The sequence below is a fragment of the Manis pentadactyla genome, chromosome Y (genome assembly GCF_030020395.1).
Source record: "Manis pentadactyla isolate mManPen7 chromosome Y, mManPen7.hap1, whole genome shotgun sequence".
NCBI classification, from domain to species: domain Eukaryota; kingdom Metazoa; phylum Chordata; class Mammalia; order Pholidota; family Manidae; genus Manis; species Manis pentadactyla.
In genome coordinates, this window is record NC_080039.1 from 32,956,158 (window position 1) to 32,981,512 (window position 25,355).

Genomic DNA, 25,355 nt, shown 5'->3' on the forward strand with positions numbered 1-25,355 from the left:
GACTTTGTCCAGAACGGTGATAGGAGCTTGCACAGTCTAACACTATCCTCCCAACCTGGACATTCTCAGAGCCGGGCCCCCGCTTGCTGCTGCAGGCCGTCAGGTACCGCATTCTTCCTCCTAGAGGGGAGTGTTCAGCTTAGGCTGTCTTGCATTTCTTCTGCAACATCTTCCAGTGGGTAAATTCTACCCAGACCCTCGGTGGCCTCTTTCCACTGCACGTCTGGGCTGGGTGGCTGGGTGGGAGCAGGGCCCCACGTTGGCCACTGACTGACCCATGTCTGTCCATTGGGTTGGCTTCCTCTGCCTTACATTGTAATGGTCAGTTTATACTCAAGTCTGTGTGACATCCACAATAGCTTTAAGGCTTAAAGGGGGTCTGAAGCTCATTTTTTTAGGGCTGTGTAAATCCATGGCACATCTGTATACATCCACAGGTGCCAATGGGAGGCCTACCTGGGAACAATATTAAAAATTCCAAGCCTTTTGTCAAAGTAAAAAAATAATTCTGTTACACCACCCCTCTCCCCAAGTAACTCTTCCTAGAAAATGGCAATACATGGGAATTGTTGAATATCTGCAGACCTAAAGCCCCCACACAATGAACACTTTCCTCCAGAGCAACAACAAGAATGAAAGTAACCTCTCAGCAATGCTGGAGGGACAGGTTCAGAACAGATCTACACACGAACCACAGTGTCCAGTATATGTTCCTCCCACGTACACAAACCGTCACAACAAAATCCTACCCAGCCCCATCACCTGGGCTTTAACATAAAGTGAGAGGAGTGTTATGTCCTTCACAGAACTTTGCAGCCTAGGAAAATAATGCCACTTATTCTGACTCACAGCCATGCCAGTAATGGTCTCTGTGTGGCAGGCTCCTAAAATTGGTGGACATATCATCCGCTAGGATCAGCTTCCCTGGGACCAGGTCTGATGTATGTGATCAGTACACTGCCCTTTTAATATAACCAAAAGTTCTTTCTGATTGCTGTGTCCTCACAGGAAATAATGGTCTCAGGCTACATCTGTGGGATGCATCAAAAGACTGATTTCTCAGGCACCCTTGGGAGAGAAACTGAGCTAAATATATATATATATATATATATATATATATATATATATATATATATATATATATATGAGAATTCTATTTGCAAATCTGCTCTTTCTTATCACCTACACTATTGCATGTGACCTGTTTGGGGCACCTTAATAATGAAACTTCCCCAAGTTTCACAGAAGAATTTCAATTTGAGACACGCAAATGGAACCTAGTAAGACTCAACCGTAGTGAGACCACATTTGTGGAAGTTCATCAATATTTATGGAGTTGGGTTACTGTCAGTTACAGATGATGGAATCAGTATGCGAAGCTATCTTCCATGGGTTAATTTTAAAGTTTAAATGCATGTGGTAGTCACAATGTTTTGGTATTTAATTGTCTGTTACCTGGGTCTAAATGCCAGAGTTACAGTCGCATTGAAAAACGCATACTGAAATAATCAGCTTTCATTTATTTCATCTTACAGTCACACTTTAAGCGGTAAGTGAATTGAAAGAGTGTGCAGTTAACCTATTTTGCAATTTGGAATGTATAGCAAAATATAACTTCCAAGTGCATTTTGCTAAAGCCGTGTTGAACATACAATTGGGGAGAGGTTCAAAAGCCTTGACATTCAAACCCAAATGTTCACTGTGGCATATGAACGTGGCAGATCTGGGCTGCTACTGATCTAAACGACTTTAGTATAATGGTAAAACAGGGCTTAGTAGCCAACCCAATGCTTTAAAAAAAAAGGAAATCCAAATAAATGGTGAGAGTATATTGCATACAAACTATGTATGTGTGAGAGCACAGGAGAAATATTTGTTTCTGTGGGGCCAGGCACAATGTCTTGCGTACCGTGCGTAACCAATGTCCGTTCGTTAAGCAGACAAAATGGGACTCGTGTGCAACCTTTAAATGGTGCATCGAATGATCAGAGGCAATTATTTGAAAAGTTATACCAGCCTTTCCAATCAGGATTCAGGATGACTACAGCCATTACCTTATCTCCTCAATCATGAGCCTGTCTGTACCGGTCCCTCCTATCTGATGAGAACTGAGAAGATCCTGTTGAAGTTGGTCATTTAGGAGGCCTTTGGTGATCTCTGGGAAGTGCGGGGCGAAGGAAGCAGATTTCTGGCGATGGCAGAGTAAATGTTAAGTGGCTTACTTTATCATTTGGGGTCTGGTGGAATTCAGCTTTTATCCCAAGACTGTTGAAGAATTCCCAGAAAAATATGCAAGAGCGATATATTTGTGACAAAGCTTATACCTGGGAAAAAGAAAAAAAAAGGTACTAGGGCCCCTCATTAAGCTAACCTAAACGATCTCTTCATTTTATAAGAAAAATCATTACCCGAATTAATTGCCAAGCTGCCCTTTGGTGTTTCTGAACACGAGTTGAGCGACTCAGACTCACTTATCATGGGTTTTGCCTGTGTGCTTTCGTAAGAGATTCATGTTCCCCAGACCTGACCCTGAGTTCTCAGTCATGCGCTCCACCTCAAGCAAGCAAAAATACCCTATCCATCTAAATACGTGGGACAACATCGAGATGTCCCTGTGATGTGTCCAGATGCCTGCAAAATTTTCACTGCAGGCTGTGGAGCTGTGAGCACCCCTCTTCAAGTTTAGAAGGGGCCAGGCACCTGTGGCTTTAAGGCAGCCTGCAAGCTCAGAATGGGTTTTGCATTTCTCAATCATTGGAGAAAAAAAAATTTAAAGAAGAATGACTTATCACGGCATGTAAAAATGATACGAAATTCAAATTTCGGGGTCTCTATGTGACATTTCAGTGAACACAGCTCGCCTGTGGGGTTAAGCATTGCCTGCGGTGAATTCTGCTCTAAGACAGCGGAGCCCAGGAGCTACAATACAGACCATATATGGCCTCGGAAGCTGAAAATATTTCTATCTAGCCCCTTACAGTAAACGTTTGTGGAGGTCTGCTCTGGAACTCGTGAATGTTTAAAGTTTAGATTAAGTAAAAAAAAAAAAGGCGGGGGTGGAAGTGATCTCATTTTACTGTTTAATATTTAATAATACAAATATTAGAGGTTGCTCAATAATAAATGATTTGGATAAAGGAAATCCCGAAGCACTGAGAACTAAGCAGGCTGAAGCCAAGAACTTAAAATATGGATAATACATGTATATTAAACACGAAGGTAAGGAATCTACAATCACCCCCAACCCTTGGCCCTGTGCTCCTGGCAAGTGAGCAAAGAAAGCGGACGCATGGTCAGTCTCTCTCCGTCCCTCTCCGATCTGTGAGTCATTTATGTGGATTTCTACCACCATTTCTTATTAACCTGCAGGATCAGAGAAACATCTGTGCCTGCTGGCCAGCCTGAGGAAATGGGGCTTTGTGGAGTAGCACACTGTACATGTACAAGCAGTCCCAAAGCTTGGGAACGCGGCCAAAGAAGAGGGCTGGCACCAGTTAAAGAAAGTCCCCCTTCCTCATGGTTAAAGCTCTTAGGATGCAAACCTAAGATAGTTTCTCTCTTTTTCTGTTTCTTCTGGGGAAAGCGTTTGGGGAATATTTTCCACCTGGGATGCTGTCACCCCCAACCCTACTTTACTCTAGAAAACTCCTAGACTATGACGGATGGGACTGGGTCTCCATGCACGGCTTCTGTTATTCTTGCTATAGGAACTCTGGGACACGGATTTAGGAAGTCACAATATTTTATGAAGAAAGGCCTTGCAAATGAGGCGTGAGGAGAGGAGCGTGCCCGAGGTCACTGACTGTGAGGTTTCATGTACAACCACAGGAGGTAACGCAGAATGCACAGGACCCAGTGCCACCACGTTCTTCTGGAGATCTCCAAGCCAGAACCTCAGCAAATCCGTAAGAGAGTTCTGTTTCCACTCAGTTCTCCTCTTGAATACATCATTTTACTTTTAAACAAGGGCCTTGGGTACTGTTTGGGCCTTGCTTCTTTTTGCACAAAATAAATGGACATTTCTCTGTCTCATGAACCTTTCCCCTGGAATATACATTATTATGACATCTTTATGCAAAAAGGCATGAGATGACTGGGTGTCTTCCTTCTGTCTGAATACTAGATTCCCATTCTTGACAAGATGACACAAACTGGAAAGAATAGGCACTCAATTCTTGGAAATAAACAATTTACTGTTAAATTCAAGAGAGTTCCCATCGCTAATTAGCAGAGAGAAAGACACCGCACAAACGGCTCCTCCTTCAAAGCTCTCAGTGTCCTCCTGGAGAAGAGTTGGCTACTTTTGGGTTAAATGAAAGAGACATAATAACATATCTAGTGACTATATTACTTGCATGGGTACCCAGACGACAGACAGACTGACCATTTCATTCCAGGGGACTGCAGAACGTGATTCCTAAAAACCCGTTTGGAGATCACATTCTCACCCTCCAGTTCCAAAGGTGTTTGTGCCATTCATCTTAAATAGAATCCATCACTATGAAACAGGGGGCATGCTGGGAAGGGATGCTTGCCCATCCGATCTCAATTTGTGTGTGTTCTTTTCTGAAAGTCACACTGAGATGATTGCATCTGTTTCATAGTGGCCACCGAAACCTATTGCAGCAGGACTATAAATGCTAGAGAATAAATTCAGACTGGCATTTCTCAAGTAAACTAGAAAGCATCTAGCAGGCTCAACCAGAGATTACACCTGGTCCCCAGGCTTGAAAGTCAAGCTCATGCATCCCAGGCTCCTCAGAGAAAACCAGGGATTCGGTCCAGGGACACTGTTCTGGTCCGTGCAGTGTCAGGATGACCCAATGGAGCAGCATCCTAGGGCACTCCCTCACTTTTGGCAACAGGAACCTCTCAGGAAAGCTACATTATTTATATGAGCATTGCACTGACATTGCATTTTTGCAAATTTATATATTTTTTTAAAAACCCTCATTTTGAAATTTTGTGATTTCAGCCACTGATATTTATCAATGTCATTCAAGATATTAGATAAATTGTTAGCCACAGTGTGGTCTTAATCCTATTACAAACAACCATTACATTTCAGAATTATGACCTGTAATGTGGAAGACTGTGTCTCATAATTTGGTATCTGATTATCAATAGTATGCCCTGATAAAGTATGAAGTACATCATACTTTGTGAGGATTTACTGCCTAATTGTGTTTCTATTTGATCATACCTTTTTACTAACAGGCTAGTTGTTAGTCTTTATCAGGGCTGGAAAGAATTCACAATGTTATACATCCATCCTATTATTGGTAAGATGCTACAAATGGGGCATTTTTTAAGGAAACATAGTCAAAATCTCCTTAAAGCAAATTCTTTGAACATGTAAGTCCACACTTAATCATGATTTAGACCCTCAGTGAAATAAGGATACAACTAAGCACATTTACCTAAGAAACTACTACAAACCTATAATTCATAGTAACTGCAAGACAAGGGCTATTTCTAGTCTATTCTGCACTGAAGGATGTATCCTATGTTATAAAAAATAAAATGCATGCATAAACTAAAAGGATAAGCATCGAAAAGAAAACTACCATCTTTTATAGATGAAATCATTGCTACATGGAAAACCCCAACTAATCCACAGACCAGTTATCAAACAAACATGGAAATTTAGCAACTGGGTCTATCACAAGATGCACATAAAAATTATATTGCACTTGAGTCTACCAGAAACAAGTGTAAAAAATTTAATTATGGTTTAACGTGAAATATATGATATTTAGTAATAAAGTTAAAATATTCTTGTAAGAAATACATGGAGAAACACATTAAGGAAACATTAAGGGCATTCTATGCTCAGTTAAAATTGTTGGTCCAAATTATGGACAAATTCATCATTGGAACAGAATGAACAAACTGATCCAGGAACATGCCAGCCCTTGTGTGGCAACTTGATATGATGCAGAGGTTGTACTGAGGTTGTTTCTCTAAGGGATGGACTCATTGATTGACATGATGGAATAATTGGTGATCAACAGAAAAAAATAAAGAACCCCAACCTTGGCCTTAAACAAAACTCATTACTAATAGATCAATGACACAGAAGTGAAAGAGAAATCTATAAGAAACTTTTATAAGAAAACATCCCCCTGGGAAGGAAAACATTTTTTTTAAAGGCATGAAAAGCACCAACTTATATAAATAAAATGATTCGTAAGTTCAACCCCGTTAAAACTAGGAACTTCCATTGATCAAAGACACCTTAAAAAAGGGGGGTGGGCCCACCAACCTAAAGAGGATATTTCAACTCAAGCAACTTATAGTGGGTGAGTATCTGAAGTCTATAAAGAGATCCTTTCAATCAGAAAGAAAGACAATTTAGTATGGCATTTAAAAATGGGCAATACATAGAACAGACACCAAGAGATAGTTTAGATTTTACTTATGCAGCCTGACAAAACTATTAAAGAAAATTAAGCAAATGGTAGACAATGAATTTAGAGTGAGTGTGACTTCCAGAGGGGGGAAGAGCAGGTGGGGGATGCTGTATGGAACATTACCCAGGTAGGTGCAGTAGCACAGAAGAGTAGTGATGGCTCTCCAGGTTGGGTAGGAGGTGCCCATGCATCCATTTGATCACTGTTTCAACACACATGCAGGCTCACATATTCACATGTATTGAATATTACACAGAAATAAAAATAGAAATTACTGAAAGTCCAAAAAGACGGCAAAAAGACATCTTACTAAATGTGCTCTGGATGCCAAGACTCAGGCTACAACGTGATAAATGTGCTACAGACAGCGATCGTTCGTGACAGCAAAACTAACTTTATGTTTAATGCCCTGACTGTGACAGTTTCCCACCAGCACGGCTGCTAGAAACCAGCCTCTCTCAAGGTGGCCCCAAGCTATTTCTGGGAGGCCCCCAGACTCTGGCTCAGGGGTGCCCAGGAACAGGTGTTTAGGTTTCGTAGTTGCCACGTCCTGTTGCTGCATGGAGGGGCACATGAATCCAACACCTCAAGAATGCTCTAGGGAAAAAGAGACATTTCTTTGGATACACTTCAGTTCTCGTGTTCTGAAATGGAGTCCTGCGGAATTTTGTAGAACTGCCTTCCTTGGAAATCTTTAAGAATGAATTGGCAGTTATCTGTTTCCCTGAAGGAGCTCTGCAAGTATAACCTGGAAACACAAAGAAGAAATAACGTCTGCGGTCTCAGAACTGCCCTTCATTTTCGTAACTGTCTTATGATCCTCATTTAATTGTGCACATTCACTTAATAGTTTCAGACTGCCCACTCTGGGCTGCCCTTTACACATTACGTGGAAATAGGAAAGGTGAGCATTACTGTGCCTCTCTCATGCCTTACAAAACTGACAGGAGACGGATTTATGTAGGCACAGGGTGTGATTTAAGGCAGCAAACATGAAGTACAGAAACAGAGGGACTGATAAAATGCTAGATAAACTCAAGAAGGACATTTATGACAGACACACTGCAGTGGAGTCCCAGGGGTAGAGGGGGCAGGGCCTCCCCGCGATACAGGGCTCACAACACAACAGCTGCCTAAATAAAAGCACTGGGTGTGGACATAGGAGATGCAGCAGGAGGGTGTGGGCTACTCTGGGAGAGAGACACAGAGAGAGCTCTGTGCCACGGTGGCTTCCATGTGAGCTGCTGCCGGCAGGAAACGTCTTATTTATTTTTGAAATCATTTTGACAACACACAACTTTAAATATCTGCAAGCTTTTTATGTTAGAGTAGTTTTAGATTTCACAGAAAAATGGCAGATTGTAAGAGCGTTCCCATGCAGCCCACACTCAACTTCCCCTATTATTAACATCTTGAACCAGTCTAGTACATGCGTCAGAATTGATAACCTGATGTAGATACATGATTATGAACCAAAGTCCATACTTTATTCAGATTTCCCTAGTGCCCCGTCCAGACACCACACGGGATCAACGAGTCATGTCTCTTTGGCTGCGAAGAGTTTTTTCATCCCTGCGTTTCACATCATTGACAGTTTGGACAGGTACCAGGCAGGTAGGTATTTGAGAGAATGTCTTATAAAATGGGTTTGCCTGATGTTTCTCTCATGATCAGGCAAGAGGCAAGGTTTCGGAGAGGAAGCCACAGAGGTAAACACCATTTTCAACACAGCGCATCAAAGATGCAGGCGCCACATGACTTATCACAATTGGCGATGACCTTGATAGCCTGGCTGAGGTCACACCTGACACGTCTCTCCTCTGCAAAGTCATTCTTTTCTGCCCCTTTCCATACTGTCTGCTTGGGAAGGAAGCCACACCCAAGGAGTGGGAGTTATTTCTGGAATGAGGGCATAATATCTACATTAATTATTCAGAATTTTCCTGCACAGGAGATCTGCTTCTCTCCCCCATGTATTCATTTCCTCAATCATTTATTGTAATAACTTGTTGGTTTATATCAATTATATTATATACCAATGTGTATCAATAATTTATTGATTATGTCAATATGGACTGACCACATAGAATTTGAATACTCAAAACTTTATAGTGGAAGCATCTTAACTCTCTTCACATCAAAAAAACCTGTCACATGCCTTTTGGACCTAATCCTTCAAAAAATTCCCCCAATATTACATAGGGATTGTTCTGTCTGTGATATTTGTTGGGTTACCTTTTGCTTTAATGAGCTCAGGCGTGCACATGATTGAAACAACCTCATTCTACACATGGAAGCGTGTTCCATTAAGAGCCCACGCCTTACTCATTCTTTTGAAATTCCCAAGTTTCAGATTAACGAGTTTCCGACTTAGTGAAAATGTTGTCTGGGTGCTGCAGAGCAATTTCATAAATTGAGTTTGTGAACTTGACCCTGAGTTCCTCCAAAGAATCGGGTTTTGATGAATGAACAATCATATTAAGGCATTTGCATCAATCCAGTGTTCATCTAAAATTATTAAAACTTAAAATTGCACATGACCGTTACACATCCCCCTGTAAATGGGAGGTGGTCCAAATGGAATCTTTCCCCAGCACAGATCTGGGAAAAGAAAGGGTTTTGTTTGTAACTATGATGGGGAGGATGGCACGGGTTCCCTTAGCAAGTAAACCATTAGGGAAGTGAAAAACAGCTCCCAAATTACCCTATGTTTAAGCTAAATACTTGCAGAAGTCTTGCAAAGAGATTATTTTTGTGCACAAAGTATGCATTTTTAAATGACACCCTAGGAGACAGATCCATGTGCATACCGCGTTGATGTGCAGGAATGATTGTGTTTCCCAAGTTCTGTGACTGTGATGTCTTCACCTAGCCAGATCTCTCCTAAGACCAATAGGAGCAAGACATTTCATTTTGTTAGAACTCTTCAGCAAAAATATGTTTTTAATAATGCAGCCCTAGACGTTCACTCTGATACTGATTTAGCACGGCGGTGTTTCTCTCATGAAGACTGTGTGAGGGCCGCCTTGCCCAGAGCCAGCTTTAGACACAGGTGCTCGGGTAAACACAGCCAAGGAAGCCCTTTAACTTGCTTCTCAGCCCAGAGGAATTCTTCCTGTTGGTCTCTGGAGGGTCATCATTCTTCTCCGGGAACCACAGCGTATGACTCAAGAGCTCACGGGAAATGACCAACTTCATTTTGAGGGTTTTATTGAAAAAGCTATTTGTTGATTCATATTTTGCATGATGTGCACCATCTCTGACACTGAGGTTAGGCACCTGCGTCCTATTTTGCTCTTTGCCACCTGAAAATGTGCTCACTCTCTACTCAAACGTGCAAAGAAATGTGTGTCTTCTTTACGGTTTGGAAAGTAGATCTGATCTTTTTTGAAAACCTTGTTAAGGGTGGGAGACGATCAGAGCTTCCCACCCATCTATTCGGATTACAATGGTTTCTTTCTGTTTCATCTCTTGCATGGCATGGTCTCCTGGGTAGACTCTCAATCCTTTGATTTCCACTGCCCCGGGCTTCATGCCAACATGACATCCCTGTGTCCGTCAGGCCAAGAAACATGCCCTCGCGGTGCCGGTGGGAAGGGAGACTTAGATCCGTGGGGGGTGGTCTGAGTCCTTACTCTTCTCTGCTCCCCAAGGACCTGTGTGGTTGGGTGCCTGCATTTGGTGCTATCTGTGCATGTTGCCTGCAGGGTAGACACCTGGAGCCCCTGGTCTCTGGGTCTGCGCACAACAGCCTTCCCGTCCTCTCCCCAGCCTCTGTCGACCCCAAGCCTCCTCCGCACCTCCACATCACCTCACTGAAGTATACACAATGTTGCAGATTCCCAAATGTCACAGGAAAGCTCGGGGGAGCCACAAGCCTCACCCCCCACCTCTTGACACACCCCTCAGACACTCTCTCTCCAGCCTCCCCACATCACGCAGGATTGTGAGCCCCTGCAAGAACTGCCTGCCTTTCTCTGAGAGCCTTGTCCTGTCCCCCACAGAGCCCAGGACACATGCTGTGCATTTCAGGGCATTGTCATATCATCTCCATGCTTATGGAGGTCCATCCTGAAACAGCCGTGCGGAAAGCCTAGTTTCTGACCACTATACTGACTCTGTCTCCCTGCTCTGGCTCATCGTCCGCAGGGACAGAAGGAGCAGCCTCCTATTTCACTTCCTCTCTGACCCTGACTTCTGCAACATCATATCCTCTTGCCCGGCATGCCAAGAAGCCACCTCAGCCTTACGGGAGGCTATAGACCAAACGTTTCTGAGTCCCCAAAGCTCCATGTTGAAGCTTTTCCCCGTGTGATGGTATTTGCAGGTGGCGCCCTGTGCAGGTGATTCGGTGATGAGGATAGAGCCCTTGGAACGGATTAGTGCCTTATAGGGAACCTCACACTGTCCACTGCCCTTCCTGCCAGTGAGGCCTCGGTGAGAGGATAGCTGTCCACGGGAAGTGGGCTCCCACCAGACACCGAATCAGCCACTGTCTTGACCATAGACTTCAGCCTGAAGAGCCCTGAGAAATGCATGTCATTTCTGTAGTTCATACCCCCCTCCACCCCCCATACCACCTCTGGTACTCACTGGGACAGCAGGAACCCTCACCACGGAGGCACCACTATTTTCCCGGCACTGCTATTGGCGTTTATTATTCAAGTCATGTGGGGACCAGAGATTATTGCAAACAAAAAAGAATGTCCTTGTCACTCGCACTTTCTGTAGCAAGGGTGCAGAGAGGCAGCGCATGGAAGAACAGTCCGAGAGCATCTGGCCAATTTCAGGTGCAGGCATTTCTCTGCTCCTTCTTCAATATTTAATACCTGAGCCCTGGCCTAGCCAAATGTACCGGCTGGGGCAGTACGACCATACCCGCGCTGTCCCCACGCCAGCACAAGAAAGCCTTCCCAGGACAACACTCAAAAGGGCTTGGGTCAGAGGTCGGTTGGAGTCAAACCATTTGGCGCACGACCCAGCGTGGGACCCAATTATTCCCGCAGTTTCAAGGCCCTGAGGATTCTTCTGTTCTGACCAGCTGCAATACCTCAATTCGGGCTGTGGGCCTGGACGTTTTCTCTGGAAACACAGACGGGGCACTAAGGGAATTAGATACCGCTTCCCAGGGCAGCCCAGTGTGACCATCTGATAAAAAGACCAAGGGGGAGCGGCCCACCAGCAGTGGGGATCTTTTGTGACTCCAAGGAGCAGACAGACGGTGGCCCAGGGAGGCCTGTGGCTCGCTCACTGTGGACTGACCGTGCAACAGCGTCTGAACACCATACAGGCTCCGGACGGCCCTGCCTCCCTCCGGAGGGCCCCGCAAGCCGCACCGCGCTGCAGAGTCAGGCCGCCTCGCTCTGACCACAGCTGTGGCCTGGAGTTGAAGGTGGGCAGGGGGCACGGCACTCACACCGCAGGCCAGGGCTGGAGGGCTCTGCGCCCCAGTGACCCTGTGGCCGCCCCTCCCCACCTCAGCTGCCCCCGGCGCACGGTCCTCGCCACAAACCCAGTTCCAGACAACACGCACGTTCTCTGGAAGGCCGGCACTGCCCATTCGGTGTGAGTACAGGAGACTGGTGGCTCTCATTCTAACCGTAGCGCCCTGTGCACATAAAGTGCTGGCAGACAGCCACCCATGGTCTGCAACCCAGGCTTGGTCTGATCAAGTGAGGGATACGTATTTTACTGCATGTATTCAAACAACTTAGGGATGGATTTCCGGCTCTGCCACTTACTGGTTAGGTGACACCTTATAACTTCTCTAAGCTCTCCGAGTCTTTGCTGCCTTTGGCCTATAAAGGGGTATTTCACTGGGTGTTGTGAAAATTCAAAGGTTGCACATGTAAAAACACCTGGCATGCATATGTGTGTACTTGTGAATACAAACACATGTGCACACATATATGTAAATGTGTATCTACGCATGCATACATATATACATAACCATATATCCCTACATAGATTTACATACACATACAATCATATCTGTGTGTACATGTGTATATACATGTATATATTCAAGTAATATCAATTCATTTAAATTTCTTTTGTCTGGTTTTCAGTGAGGCAGGCTGTCTTCTGCCCTACTAGTCACAGGAAGTAGCCTTCCATTGCTATTTGTGGTGCAGATTTCTTGTGCTCTTTTTATTTGTTTGGAAAACATTTCTCTATTTCCTCCCTGGACATTGACCTGTGCCATAAACTCCTGTCACACCAGGTCAACCAGCTCCCCCGGTTATTTCCATTCTCACGGGGTGCATGTATTTTCCATCCATGGTTCACAGATTTATATAATGCGAGGCCTTCTGAATGTACAGTCACCCCTGAGCATCATACAGCATGTCCATCTATGGAGCAGTATAGCCTCTGCCGCTAGGATGAGTGTCAGCCCCTGCCACCCCTGGGGACACATGCATGCCCGTCTCTTTATTTATATCCCGTGCTTCAGTGCTTGCCCACCCCAGGCTCTAATTGTGCTTCCATCTCTATGCCCTGTATTTTGGGTCTTTTTTATCGGAGAACTATTGACTCTTCCCTCCATTGCCATCTGAGCAATGAGCCCTGGGGATGCGCCTGATTGCAGGCATGGTCCCCTGACAAAAGCATGCCGATGCTCACCTCCAGCCAGAGAGGGAAACAGATGCAAACAGGAGCGTGTGTGTGTGCGGGAGTGGAGCCACCACACATCTGTGCTCCACGTTTTCACTGCTTTGGGAACTCATCTCATGTTTAGGCTAAAATCTACAGAGGAAGCACTTTTGAGCACCTCTGTGTCAATTATTCTGCTATCAAACCACCCTAAGACCTTTCGTAAGGACCCACGTGGTTAGAGAGGCATGGTACGGCTCATCTGACCTGTCTGTCTCTCTGGAGGATGTACTGAAGGGACACGAGAGAAGTGACGAGATGGTCCAAAGAAGAAGGCAGCAAGCATTTTCCTGGAGGGCTGGGTCCCCTTCGGCTCTGTCAATGCCAAGGGGAGGCACGGGGGACTCATTGGTTAAAGCTTTCCAGTTGTGCGGGCTTTATTCTGCAGCAGACTGAGTCAGTGGATGCAAATGTACATTTCAGAGAGAGTGACAACATGCTGATTCCCTGGCTGGGCCACATTTTTCTTTTTCTTAGACTTCAGTCTTTATGTCACTACTGTTCTCAAAAAAAGGTCAGTGTAAGAGTCTGTTCTACGTCTCAGCAGCCAAAAACCCTGGTGCTCAGGTCACGTTCTGTTTCTTATTGTGTACCTTTTGTTCTTTTTGGCAGGAAAACCACTGTGATGTGGCTTCTCAACATTCTGCCCTTGGGGCAGGCAGCAATGGCTTCAACAGTGAGCCTGTTGTCGATGCACATGACCCTCACTCCCCACCGACCAAATGGGAGCTCTGGGTGATGGGTCCACGTCCTGAACTTTGAGAAACACTGAATTGAGGCATGGAAAGGACGTCCAATGTTGCAGATTTAGTCCAGTGGTTCTCAAGTTTGGCTACACATTCAAACTTGCATGTAGGTGATTTAATAAAAGATTGAGATGCAGATGGTCTAGAGAGGCATTGAGATTTTTTAAACTCAGTCAACTCCAGGCTTATGGACAGCCAAGATTGAGAACCACTGTTTTAAGTAGTATTCAGAAAACAAGAAATCCCTATCCTTTGAAAAATAGCAAATGCACAAGATATATATATATATATATATATAATATATATATTATATATATATAAAACTCATACACCCACACCCATATTTATACACGCACATGCATACTTTCTGGCAGGGAAATAAGCAACTGATCATGGATGATTGGAACTAAAAATGCAACTAGTATGAAACTCTACAGATTGCCTGGATCTGAAAGTCTTTGCAGAGAGAACACAGACACGACTGGGACAAGGTGGCACTTTAAAATTCCATGTCTGTTTACTCGTTAAGTGTGTAAGTGCTACATAAGCCTCTCCTACTCTGTATCTAAGCGTGTGACACCCACATACAGCAGGAGCTTGGAAGGAGCTGAGACTTCTCCCCACTTTGCTTGCAAGTCAACAAGGTAGCCCGCCAATTTCATGCATGTTGGAAGAAGACATGAGACCCTGGGTCTGAGATGGACCGATAATTATTGCTGACCTGGCATGGAACATGAGCCTCACCAGATTCTCACCAGCTCCCCTTTGTCCCCACACCCCAGGATGAAGCAGACGCACTCCAACGGTGCGTAGGTGCACTGTGGATTGTCACAGGACAGAATCCTGGAATCTCTAAGGAAAACAACCAGAATCTTTTATAATGGGCAGTGGACATTCGTGTCCTTTGCGCTGGCGGAAACTACGCTATTCTCTATCTTTCCAAACTGCCCACTATACAAACACCCTTGAAAAGATGGTCTGGAACAAACTAGATAGAGCATCATTGGCAAGGCCCACCAAAATGAGACCGACTTGACGGGAACTGCCACATCGCAAATCACACAAAAGATGTTCAGTGATACACGTGATGGCATTTCCACTGGGTGCCGCTAAGTCAAATTTCAGCTAGTTGAGCATTGCTTCCCGGGTCACTTCGATGAGAAACTCGGGTGCCGCCCAATACTAAGGCCAGTCAACACTCTTATCTAACAGAATCAGTTTTTACAGATGCTTTGCTTTCATGCAAATCTTTAAAGAAAGAAGTATAATTTCTCACTAACTTTATCAAGAATATATTGAGAATATTCAAACAGATTTCGACCAAGCTTATGTACTTACTGCTAAATGCAGATTGTAAAATCCTGGTTGACCAGAGACCAAAATGTGCCGAGATACTAGACAGCAGGGTGCTGGCTTTATCTTCCCTGTAACACATTTCTGGAGGAAAAAAAAAAATAGCACCCAAAAGTTATGGAGGATTGGGATTGCTGGAGTCAGTAATTAATTTCAATAGGTTAGGCAATCTAAAAAAAAAGTTCATAGAGAAAAAAAATTAGTCTAATGAAAAGTGGATTATATGTATACACTTTTCAATTAAGTCTTCTTAACAAATACTTTTGTCTGCATGTATCTAATCAAGCCAGAATTTTAAACACGAAAATATCAATGTATACTTCCATTGTGTCCATTAAATCATGTTTATAAATATAAATTTATTACCTATGCACTGACATTTAACATACTAACAAAGAGTACACAGTAAGGATTATATATTATGATAAGATACTGAAATTGAAAACTTAGCAAAATAGAAGGCGTTGGACCAATATAACCATCTTTCCATATATGGATTTGCTGCTGACTTAAAATGAAGACCAGCAGCGACCACTGACATCCGTTACCTGATAGTGATTTGCCAGGGGCTGCACCAAGCTTTTTGTGAAAATGGCCCCTTTAATTTTATCAAAACCTCCATGCCTGTACTATTATAGCCGTACCCGTTTCATGGATACGGAAGTAGAGGTTTAGAGAGTTTACGGAGTCCAGAAAGTCACACGACGCGTACAAGGTCCTGAAGGCAGCGACAGCCGACTTAGTGACATGCACACTTCAGCTCATTAAAAACATAAATAAGCAAAAGCTCAGACATGGCCCCCAAACACTTCTACCTCCATGGACAAAGCGATTATTTCATATTTCTTGCACCTAGGTGTACTTGAAGTCACCTCTTTCTATTATTCTTTACAGTGTATTGAAAAGTAATTAAGAGAAGATATCTAATTCTACAGTCTCTTGGATTTTCCAGTGTAAGCAGAGAAAACAGAAACACAAGCACATGTTCATCTGGTATCTCCCTTTACGAAAATGAAAATCTAAAAATGCACAATCTTGTGTTAGTTCGACGCACGTTATCTGCGATTCATTCTCGTCCCCACCCTTGTCATGGCTGCGTTCGCTCTTGCGTGAATACAGCTCCACTTTTGTGTTTGTCATTTAATCAGCATAAATATTTCCAATGCTGTACAAATTTAGGGAGTACCATTTTAGTGACTGTGTGATATTGCTATCCGTCTACACAACACTGGTGACTGGTGTTTTTACTCATTTACCTACTAACACAAGTTGTTTTTCATCCTCCTTTTCCTTCTTTTGGATTTTTCCAAAAATATATATTTAAAAACAGTATTTTAAAGATCTTTAAACATCTCCACCAAATGGCCCTTCGGAAGAGTTTAGCCAATAGACAATGTGTGACGATGCAACGTTCACTGCAAACTTAACGGCACGGCGCACAGACGTTCTTGTGCATCTCCACCCCCCAAATCTATTAAAGTAAAACAGATTCTCATTTTTTTTTTGTTGCGTATAAAACTAGCTGCCAGGAAAACCCTCTCAAACTAAGAAGAAATGCCGGTTCACTGTTGCCTGCAAGCTGGAGGGAAGGGACACAACTTGCCAAGCAGGCTAGGAAGGAAGACAAGACAGAGGACAATCCCCAGGGCTCCAGCGGCGGGGCCCCTCCATCCCCACGGCCATCACCTTCACTCAGCTTTGCCCCCAAAGCCTATCCATGTCCCCTTCCAACCAGAACTGACATCATCTCGACTCCTGCAGGCAACCTAAACTCTCTAGAGGAAATCCGATCTGCTCTAGCTGGAGCCACAAAGCTCTGCAGCACGCCCTGCCCCCAGGCCAGGTATCCTCCCCAGCCCCGCCTGCACCAGCTTCGTGCTGTCCCCGCTGGCCCAGGCCGCCCCTTCTGCAGGACCTGGGACTTAGGGACACTTCTCAGAGAAGGGACTGCAGCGCTTCTAAAACCTGACCCCATAGGCGTCCCCTGGGGACTCAGTAAAATGCAGATTCTGGGGCTGTAGGTCTGAGAGCCTGCATTTCCTACAAGCTCCAGGGAACACAGCCGCTCGTAGGGGTTTGTGGTCCAGACTCGGAGCCGCTAAGGCAGACACTGCTGATTCTCAAACTTGGCTGCAAGTTTTTATCACTTGCAATGGTTTCACATGCTCATTTAAACATCAGCAAACTGAGAAATTGTCATTCTTCCCAGGGGTCATTTTGTTCCTGGTGGAAGACTGCAAAGGTTTGGAGACATTTCTGGTTATCACAGGCAGGCGGGGCTGCTGGGTCACCGGCATCGGCAAGGTACATAGAGCCCAGGGACCCTGCCCCGCACCCCGCAGTGCACAGAAAGACCCACGAGCAGGTGCTGTGCAGCGTCAAGTATCAGTGGTGCCAACATGGAGAAATCTTTGGGGCGGCTCTTACTCCAAATGAAGCTTATATCTGCTGTTTACTAGTAAATTACAAAAATAACGGTGCAATACTTCACTGAGGCATATTTTAAATAATACATGTGAAAACATATTTAGTAAGAACTAAATGATGATAATTGGCCTTTTAGTTGCAACATAAATAGCAAGTAGCCCATTTAGTTCTAGTATCAGATACAAAGTGACAAGAGAGCAGAATTCACCGCCCCCCTCCCACCCCATTTTGGGAAAGTTTGGTGTATTGTAGCTTGAGATTGTTCTTACCTAAACCATGAAATTCCCCCAGGTAGATTTCTGAGAATAAATCATCCCACTGTGGTACTTTAAACATCAGGCTCCTTAAGACAGGCTTCTCTGCTTTGTAACATGTTATTCTTTGCGTAGTACAGTGTAGCTAAGTGCTTTCTAAGTGGTGTGTTTTATGACCTCCTTGAAAAGTAAACTATCCTACATCTGCAGGAAGAAATTGGAGGGTGGCTGGTACCACTGAATCATCAGAGATAAACTTAAGCACTCTGCAGAAACTTGCAGCTGAGGTTGCCTGGAGAAATACTAGGGCAGGGATTTTTATGAATTTTATTCCGTACGGTAGCTTATCTTTTATTTTCTATATTTCCTTTGTAGCTCTACAAAAATTTTCCACGGAAGGGGGAAAAAAATATATACTCAGCAGGCATTTTTACGGAAGCACAGAAACCAGATATATGTATAAAGCGAAGGGAAAGCATATTCGTTACCCAGAACTAAAGCTAAAATCCAAAGTCTGGAAAATGGTAATTATCTGTAAGTTTCATTAATGCCATTCTTTAGAATTTTATAGAAGAGTCTTCCATGTTGATTCAAACTGTTTACCCAGAGCTCTGCTTCAGTAAGAAAATATGACCATCAGGTTGTGATGCGTGTGTGCATATATTCACGTGTGCACGTATACACACACCTCCCTTGCAGGATGGACTTACACATGCAGAGGTCACGGGTAGAATTTTTGACATAAACGTGCTCTTAAGCGTAGTTCAGTGTGAGACAGAATCATAAACAGTCTGTCTGCCTTGATGACTGTCCTTCCCAATAGTTGAATTGATCAACTACTAATCAGGACTGGTTGCTCAATATTCAAAAGTGCTCCATGGCTCCCAGCAGAGACTCAGACTCCAACTGAGCATATTTAAATACTTCTAGAATAGCCTGTGTATAAAACAGATCCACACTTTGACGCCTCTCATGTTATTTTTTTTTGCATAAGAAATCAATTACATGCTGTATTTTATGTTTTCTTGTAAAATGGGTAAATGATGTCAGCTAACACCCCCCATTCTCCCCAACCCCGTCCGTCTGTGATGATTTGTGAAACACTAATATTAATTGAGCAAGTACTGTGAAAGACAGTGTACAATTACTGCACATGTCATCTTCAGGTATAATCTGTAGATTAAAAAAGTGGGAAATCTATTTCCCTCCCAGAAAGATACACAGTCAAGACTGGAACCAGGGTCTCACAACATATCCACCTCCCTCCTATCGCTGGGGATATCCCTTGATCTTTGCAGCCACATTATAATGCATAACATGATTGGAAACCTCTTCCAATCACTTCAGCTAATATATTGATTATGGAGATAGATGAGGCCAGAGGTCACAGCCAATATGGATGGAGGAGGTCGCTGAGACAACAGGATGAGTTAAATCACAGTAAGCTCCCAAATGGGAGACACCTGTCCCCACGTTCATATGTGTGATTCTGCACAATGACTGGACTGCACGAGCCCTCCCTGGTGTGCAGCTTTGGAATTTTTCTAAACTGGGAAGTCCTGACGGATCTGGGGATGGCCACATTTTAATAGTCTGTGCATGCTGACAAATCTCACCAGCATGCAACAGGTGTATAAAGATGTGTTCAGAGCTGCTGAGCAATGAGTTTGCGCTCCTCGCTCTGCCATCCTATGACTTCTCAGCCCAGTCACGTGCGAGGACACATTCTGAAACAGCCCGTAGACATCTCTGGTTACCAAATCAGTGCAGTGCGCACCACGAGGTCCCTGTATGCTTTTCTGATGTTGACGATGGAGAAGCTGCTCGTTGGTGCACTTTCTGGACCTCTGTGACTTAGACGTGATTCACTGGTCATAATTGCAAAAGTTATTTACTGTTTGACTTAATAATACAAGTTTATACCACATTAATAAAGTGTGTATGCGTTTATTTGGGGGCATTCTATCTTTAGGCCATTTTTAACTTAAAATGATTGTTTTAAATAAAATTGTTTGCTTCCCAAATATGTTTGAAAGGGCTTCCAAGCCCTTTATGTATCAACAGCTAGCTGCGTAGGACAGAATAGGTGTCCTTTATTGAAACAGCTGATCTAAGCCCTTTAACTGAGTGCTCAGCTCGTGAGCTCGCTGTCATCTCAGGCATTAGTAAAGACGTGCTCTGTCTTGAAGATCAGCAGCGTAAAGATGAGCACGGGGTGTCTGGCTAACAGGTGCAGGAGGAGACATTAGCAGGTGGGCTCAATTCCGGGCAGGCAGTCACATGAACACTCCCAAAGGCAAAGGGCCCAGCACTGGTTTTTAGGTGGAGAAACCACCCCAAGGGCATGGCCATCCAGGGGCCCGGCTAGACAGTGCCGTGTGCTCCGAGGTCTAAGGCAGCCCCAAGACCGAGCGTCGGAGGCCTGACCTGCTGTCACAGAGGAAAGTGCGTGCAGTACAAAGAAAAGCGAACATGTGATGATCTGCGTTAGCCTCAGCCGGCCACCTGAAAGCCCCTGCACGTGGGAGGAGGGTGCGGGAAGATAAGCGCATGCACCGGATCCCAGCCAGCATGCCAGCCCATACCCTAGGTGCAGATACAAGCTTCCATGGACAGAAAACATGTTTTCAGTGTTATTTCATATGAAGCTGCAAGGCTCAACCCTACAGACAGCAGATTCCAACACACACAGGACATAAAACATGTATGAGTGAAACTGCCATAGCCATTTACTGGAAGCAAATATACACAACGCATTAATGCAGCCGGCTTACTTCACCACCTGGTCCATGGATGTGTCAGGTGAGGTGCCCCTCTTCTGTGCTCCTATATCACATCGGCTTCCGTTTGCCTTTGTCCCCAAGAGTTCGATCACATGCTCCCAAAAAGCACTTGTATGCAACGTGTGTTTCTTATCCACTCGCCCAGACACACTAATTTGGCCATTTTACCCCATCATCACAGGAAGAAATACTCAAAGACCTCTCAGGATTCACAAGCATTTCAAGGACATGTTTTTAGGTAACTGCACTCTTCAATTCCTCTTTTGTTAATAAGCTGAGTAATAAGTCAAAACTTAAGTCTTCTCTAAAGGACTGATTTGTGTGCATATATGCTCAAAGCAATACAAAGAATTTGTGTAGTTGTGATTAAAAGAAGTATCTGGCTCTGGGACATTGCTTTTATAAATATTTTTTAACTTAAGGGGAAAAGTTGCTGCCCTGTAAGTAATTCTAGTCATGCTCAAGTCAGGATTTCACCTCCTACCTTTCTGGGGCCATCAGTGGATATATTAATAATCACAGCCGCCAGGCAGTGGCTGCCTGTTGGGGGGAGTAACTGCCAGAAATTAACAAGGTGTTTGTTCAAAACACGAAATCATGAGGTTTCAGTTAAATTGAGAGCGCAGCCAGGATACAAGTTCCTTACTGTGACAGAAATGAACACCTCATGCCATCATCACCTGATAATGTCCCTCAGTAAAATGTTATTACAACTCAACCTCCCTTTCATGAGAAGCCTGTTGAATTATTTGGAAAACAGACAAAATAGCAATAAGTTATTTTTTCCTTCATATCCCCATGCGTATAATAGAAATCTCAAAATAGTTTGAAATACCACTGCATGGAAGATGATAACGGTTAACCACGGGGAAAAAAAAAATCTGTAGTCTAAAAATTCACCTAAACTTTTATTAGCACTTGAGGAAGGGAAAGGGGAGAAAGAGTGAGTCCAATTTCTCAAATACACACTTGTCCTTTTAATCCGCATATGCTCATGTTTTTTTTTTCACATTGGGCATGGAAATTATAAAGTTTAGACCAGCACCTATAGTCCCTATGCCACAATATTAATTAGCTAGACACAGTATATATAATTTAGGGGATTTCCCCCCACCCCCTTTTTTTTTCTGAATAAGAATCCTTTGTTCTCAAAGTGTAGACTGTTATAATCACATATAAAACAGACAAGAGGAACTGAGCAGCTTTAGACCTTTTCACAGTAAAATGTCACCGAAGGCTCTTGCGACAGGGTCTGAGCAATTAGCCTGATGGCTCAGCCCTCAGTCGTTATTAAATCACGCCCGTGACCCCAACTCACACTTGAAGGAGCAGGTGCTTCTTTGAGACACCTGACGCCTTGGTGCTGCAAGACTGGATGCTGTTTGATCTCTACAATCTCGGCTGTCAGAATCCTTTCCTCCCGGTTTCTAGAGACTTGCCACGTGTGGGTTTCAGAGAAACAAAGGCCAGCAAAGCAAATCCTAAGCTTACCTTTACCCTTCCAGTTCTTTACTCTGTCCCATCGCTAGAAACACAGCGCACAATGAAGAAAACTGCTCCTGATCTAATCAATAGAAGAGGCTGAATTTCACTGGTTGCATTTTAATTAAGATAATGGTTACTTCAAAAGTCCATCAAATGCAAGCCTGCTATAGAATAAGAATGTTTCTAACATGCCCGAAGACCAACTGCCTCGTAAAACAAATACACACACCCAAAAGCACCCCAAACAAAGGAAACCAGAAACAGCTTCTTTCTAGGGAACATACATGTATTTTATGGGAACTGCTATGAACACATATGGCTGACAATTTAAGAAGGGTGTCTGGTGAATTTCTCACACCCACAAGTTACAACTGATAAGTTTCTATCTTCTACTTTGATACTACGGAGCCAGGTAGAACATGGGATGAAAAGTTGACATTTTCATCCATACATCCAGAGAATGAAATAGATCTGGGAACATGTCCATTTCCTGGGAAACAATAGCTTGGTTTAATTTAGATTTCTATAAATAACAAAACGCGCTGTTGTTCCCCCAAATTACATGAAATGTTAAGCCCCACAACTCCTTTGAAACCTTTCCACATGATTAGACTGGACTATCATGTCATTAGGGCTTTGAGCCTCTGAAATCCTAAGTTTCTGAGATTCAAAGGAGAGAGGGAGAGAGAAAAGAGACTTAAAAAAGTAAAATCATTTCACTAACCTTAAATACATGTTACAAATGTTATACCAAAGGAGCTTAAAGTACTGGGGTAGTTAGAATTCAGTGTCATGACTTTACATACACCCCCCCACACACACGGTATATATACATATACACATACATGTGCATATATCTAACTATATCATATAATATCAACACAGGATATATATTACAAGTATATATTATAATATTCATATGTACTATACATGATATAGATGTATATAATACATACATGTACTAGTGGTTCCATTGTGTAGGGAACACCATTTTTACTAACGAGTACTTTGAAAGGACCATAAACTAAAGAGCTAGTCCAACTTGACCAATTTAATTAGTCCCCTTGTAACTAGACACCAAATTCATGAAAACCGAGTCTGATTCATTATAGTTCCTGACCAGTTGGCACCACCACCGCCTGTCATGAAGGTCAGAAGGCACCACTAGCCCAGTCGGTCCTCCTCCTCCACGCTGCGACCCTCCCTGTGGTCCCCAGGGTGTTCTTCAAATCCCATCGACTCCTGGGATAGTTGGAGAAGGAATTTCAGACGTAAACCCTCCTGCTACTGACCAGGAGGCGAGCTGGGATAGGTACGATAAACAGCCATTTGGTTATTCACGGAGAAGTTCTTGCAACATAATTTCCCCTAAGATTGGCTGACAGCAAGAGGCTTTTCCTTCACCTCATCCATATTAATGACAAAACCACGGCTGCACGCATTTATCGAGATAAGCAAATGAAAACACCCTAAGAGAAGTTCTCATAATTTGTCTCATCTCTCCAATAAAAAAAAAAAAAAACCCTCATGAACTACGTTATTCAATGGGCAGGATCTACTAAAAAGAGCTCCCCCATGACAACGTTCTGAAACAGGGATCTTCAAGCACAGGATAATCATTATTCTGTGACAGGGATCTTAAATTCTCGCGTCTGCAAGAATGTCTAAATACCGCATTACAAACGAGTGATTGAGAATCAGAAAATCCAGGAGAAATAAAGTCCGGCAGAAATCACTTTTCCAAACTGAAGTCACTCATACCTTATCTTCCATTGCATATTTTTTTAGAGGCCAGTTAATGGTTTTCACGCCTCAATCCCCTTTTCGAAATACAATCCTATTTTCATTTAAAGATCCCAATAAGATGAAGTCAAATGTATTTGGAATTTCTCCCTTATTATTTTTTTAATGGAAATACTTAAGAGTACCGCAAGTGAAATCCTTTGTGGGTGCCCTTCTTTATGATTCGTTCCTACAGTGCCAAGGATCCGAAACAAGATCAAGAAACCTATTCTTTGCAGTAAAATATTGAAATGATCATGAGATTTATTTACTCCATGTTGACAGCCGTGATCAATTTGCATAAAATGAATGCCTTTTGTGTCTTTGTCATTGAGAGAGCCTATATGGTTCTAAATAGCTGTAGGTTTTATTCCTGGGGTTCCAAATGAAGAGAGAGAAAAAAAGATTATTTAGCCTCTAATAGGAAGTGTCAGTCCCTCTCCAGGGGATTTCCATGTTGCTGTGACAATCTCTGTTTCTCCCAGGAAACAAATTGGGAGAAAGGTGGCCTCAAAAAGAAATGAGCCGCGTCTGTAGCTTCCATTATACATCCTGGATAGAGTACACAAATGTGAGCTCTGAAACAATTATCTAAACCTGTTCGACTTGTTTGTAGCAACTCTCACTCTGTATCTTTAGGATCTGCTCGCCTTAAATATGGAGAATGTTCTGGAATATTACCATTACTAAGCACTCTAATGTCTCCAATTCCTTTATAAACTTTAATGGCTTTTCTTAAGTCCACATCCCAACTTGTCCCTGTGCTATATGGTGGGAGCCTTAAATTGCATGAGAAATACTCACGTTAATGATGTCCAAATATTAAATTGATCTGTCAGGGCTCAGTGAAGCCGTGAAATGAGTCTGGTGATTTGGACCCGCTCCCTCCCTGGGATATTTTAGTGCCGTGAACGACTCTTAATTCCAACATATAATAGGTATACTGTATCTGAAAAAACTTCCATCTTTATTCAGCAGGCAAGTGGAATGCTAATTTCTGTGCAGTCAAGAGTCCGGTACATAGTGTTATATAAAACAAAGTGCTGTTCAGCTCCATTATAAATTCTCCAGCACCTGAATTACCCCTGCCGACTGTCAGATTGGGCATGCCTGCATCCTTACACAATTAGCACGTCTCACAACACACAGACTGGGGAGTCTGCAATGTCACTGATGAGACCCATCTAAAGCAGAGGTGTCTGTGACCTGTCATGGCAACAAGACTTTGATGAGGAACACACTTAATACTAAGAAACGTTTGTGAAGATAGGAAAGAAATAGTCAGATTTTCCTGGCTTTTCTTGAGAACATGACAATGCTCTAAATATAGTTTCTTAACATGTACTGTGTCTACTATTCATTCGTTGGTTCGTCAGAGAAAATAATTATACCCAAAGGAAAAACAAAAACATGTGAGCTAAGTAACATCACCCACATATTATCCTGAAAGGTGCATTC

The 25,355-nt window shown here is 43.4% G+C and overlaps 1 protein-coding gene across 2 annotated transcripts in view; it reads right to left on the reverse strand.

Moving 5' to 3' along the window:
* Positions 1-25,355, reverse strand: part of LOC130678838 (steryl-sulfatase-like) — a 469,951-nt gene that overhangs the window by 64,137 nt on the left and 380,459 nt on the right. For both annotated transcript variants that reach the window (XM_057496237.1, XM_057496238.1), the window contains exon 10: positions 15,152-15,250. In XM_057496237.1, the coding sequence (XP_057352220.1) occupies positions 15,152-15,250 (99 nt within the window). The remainder of the gene's footprint in view (positions 1-15,151; positions 15,251-25,355) is intronic.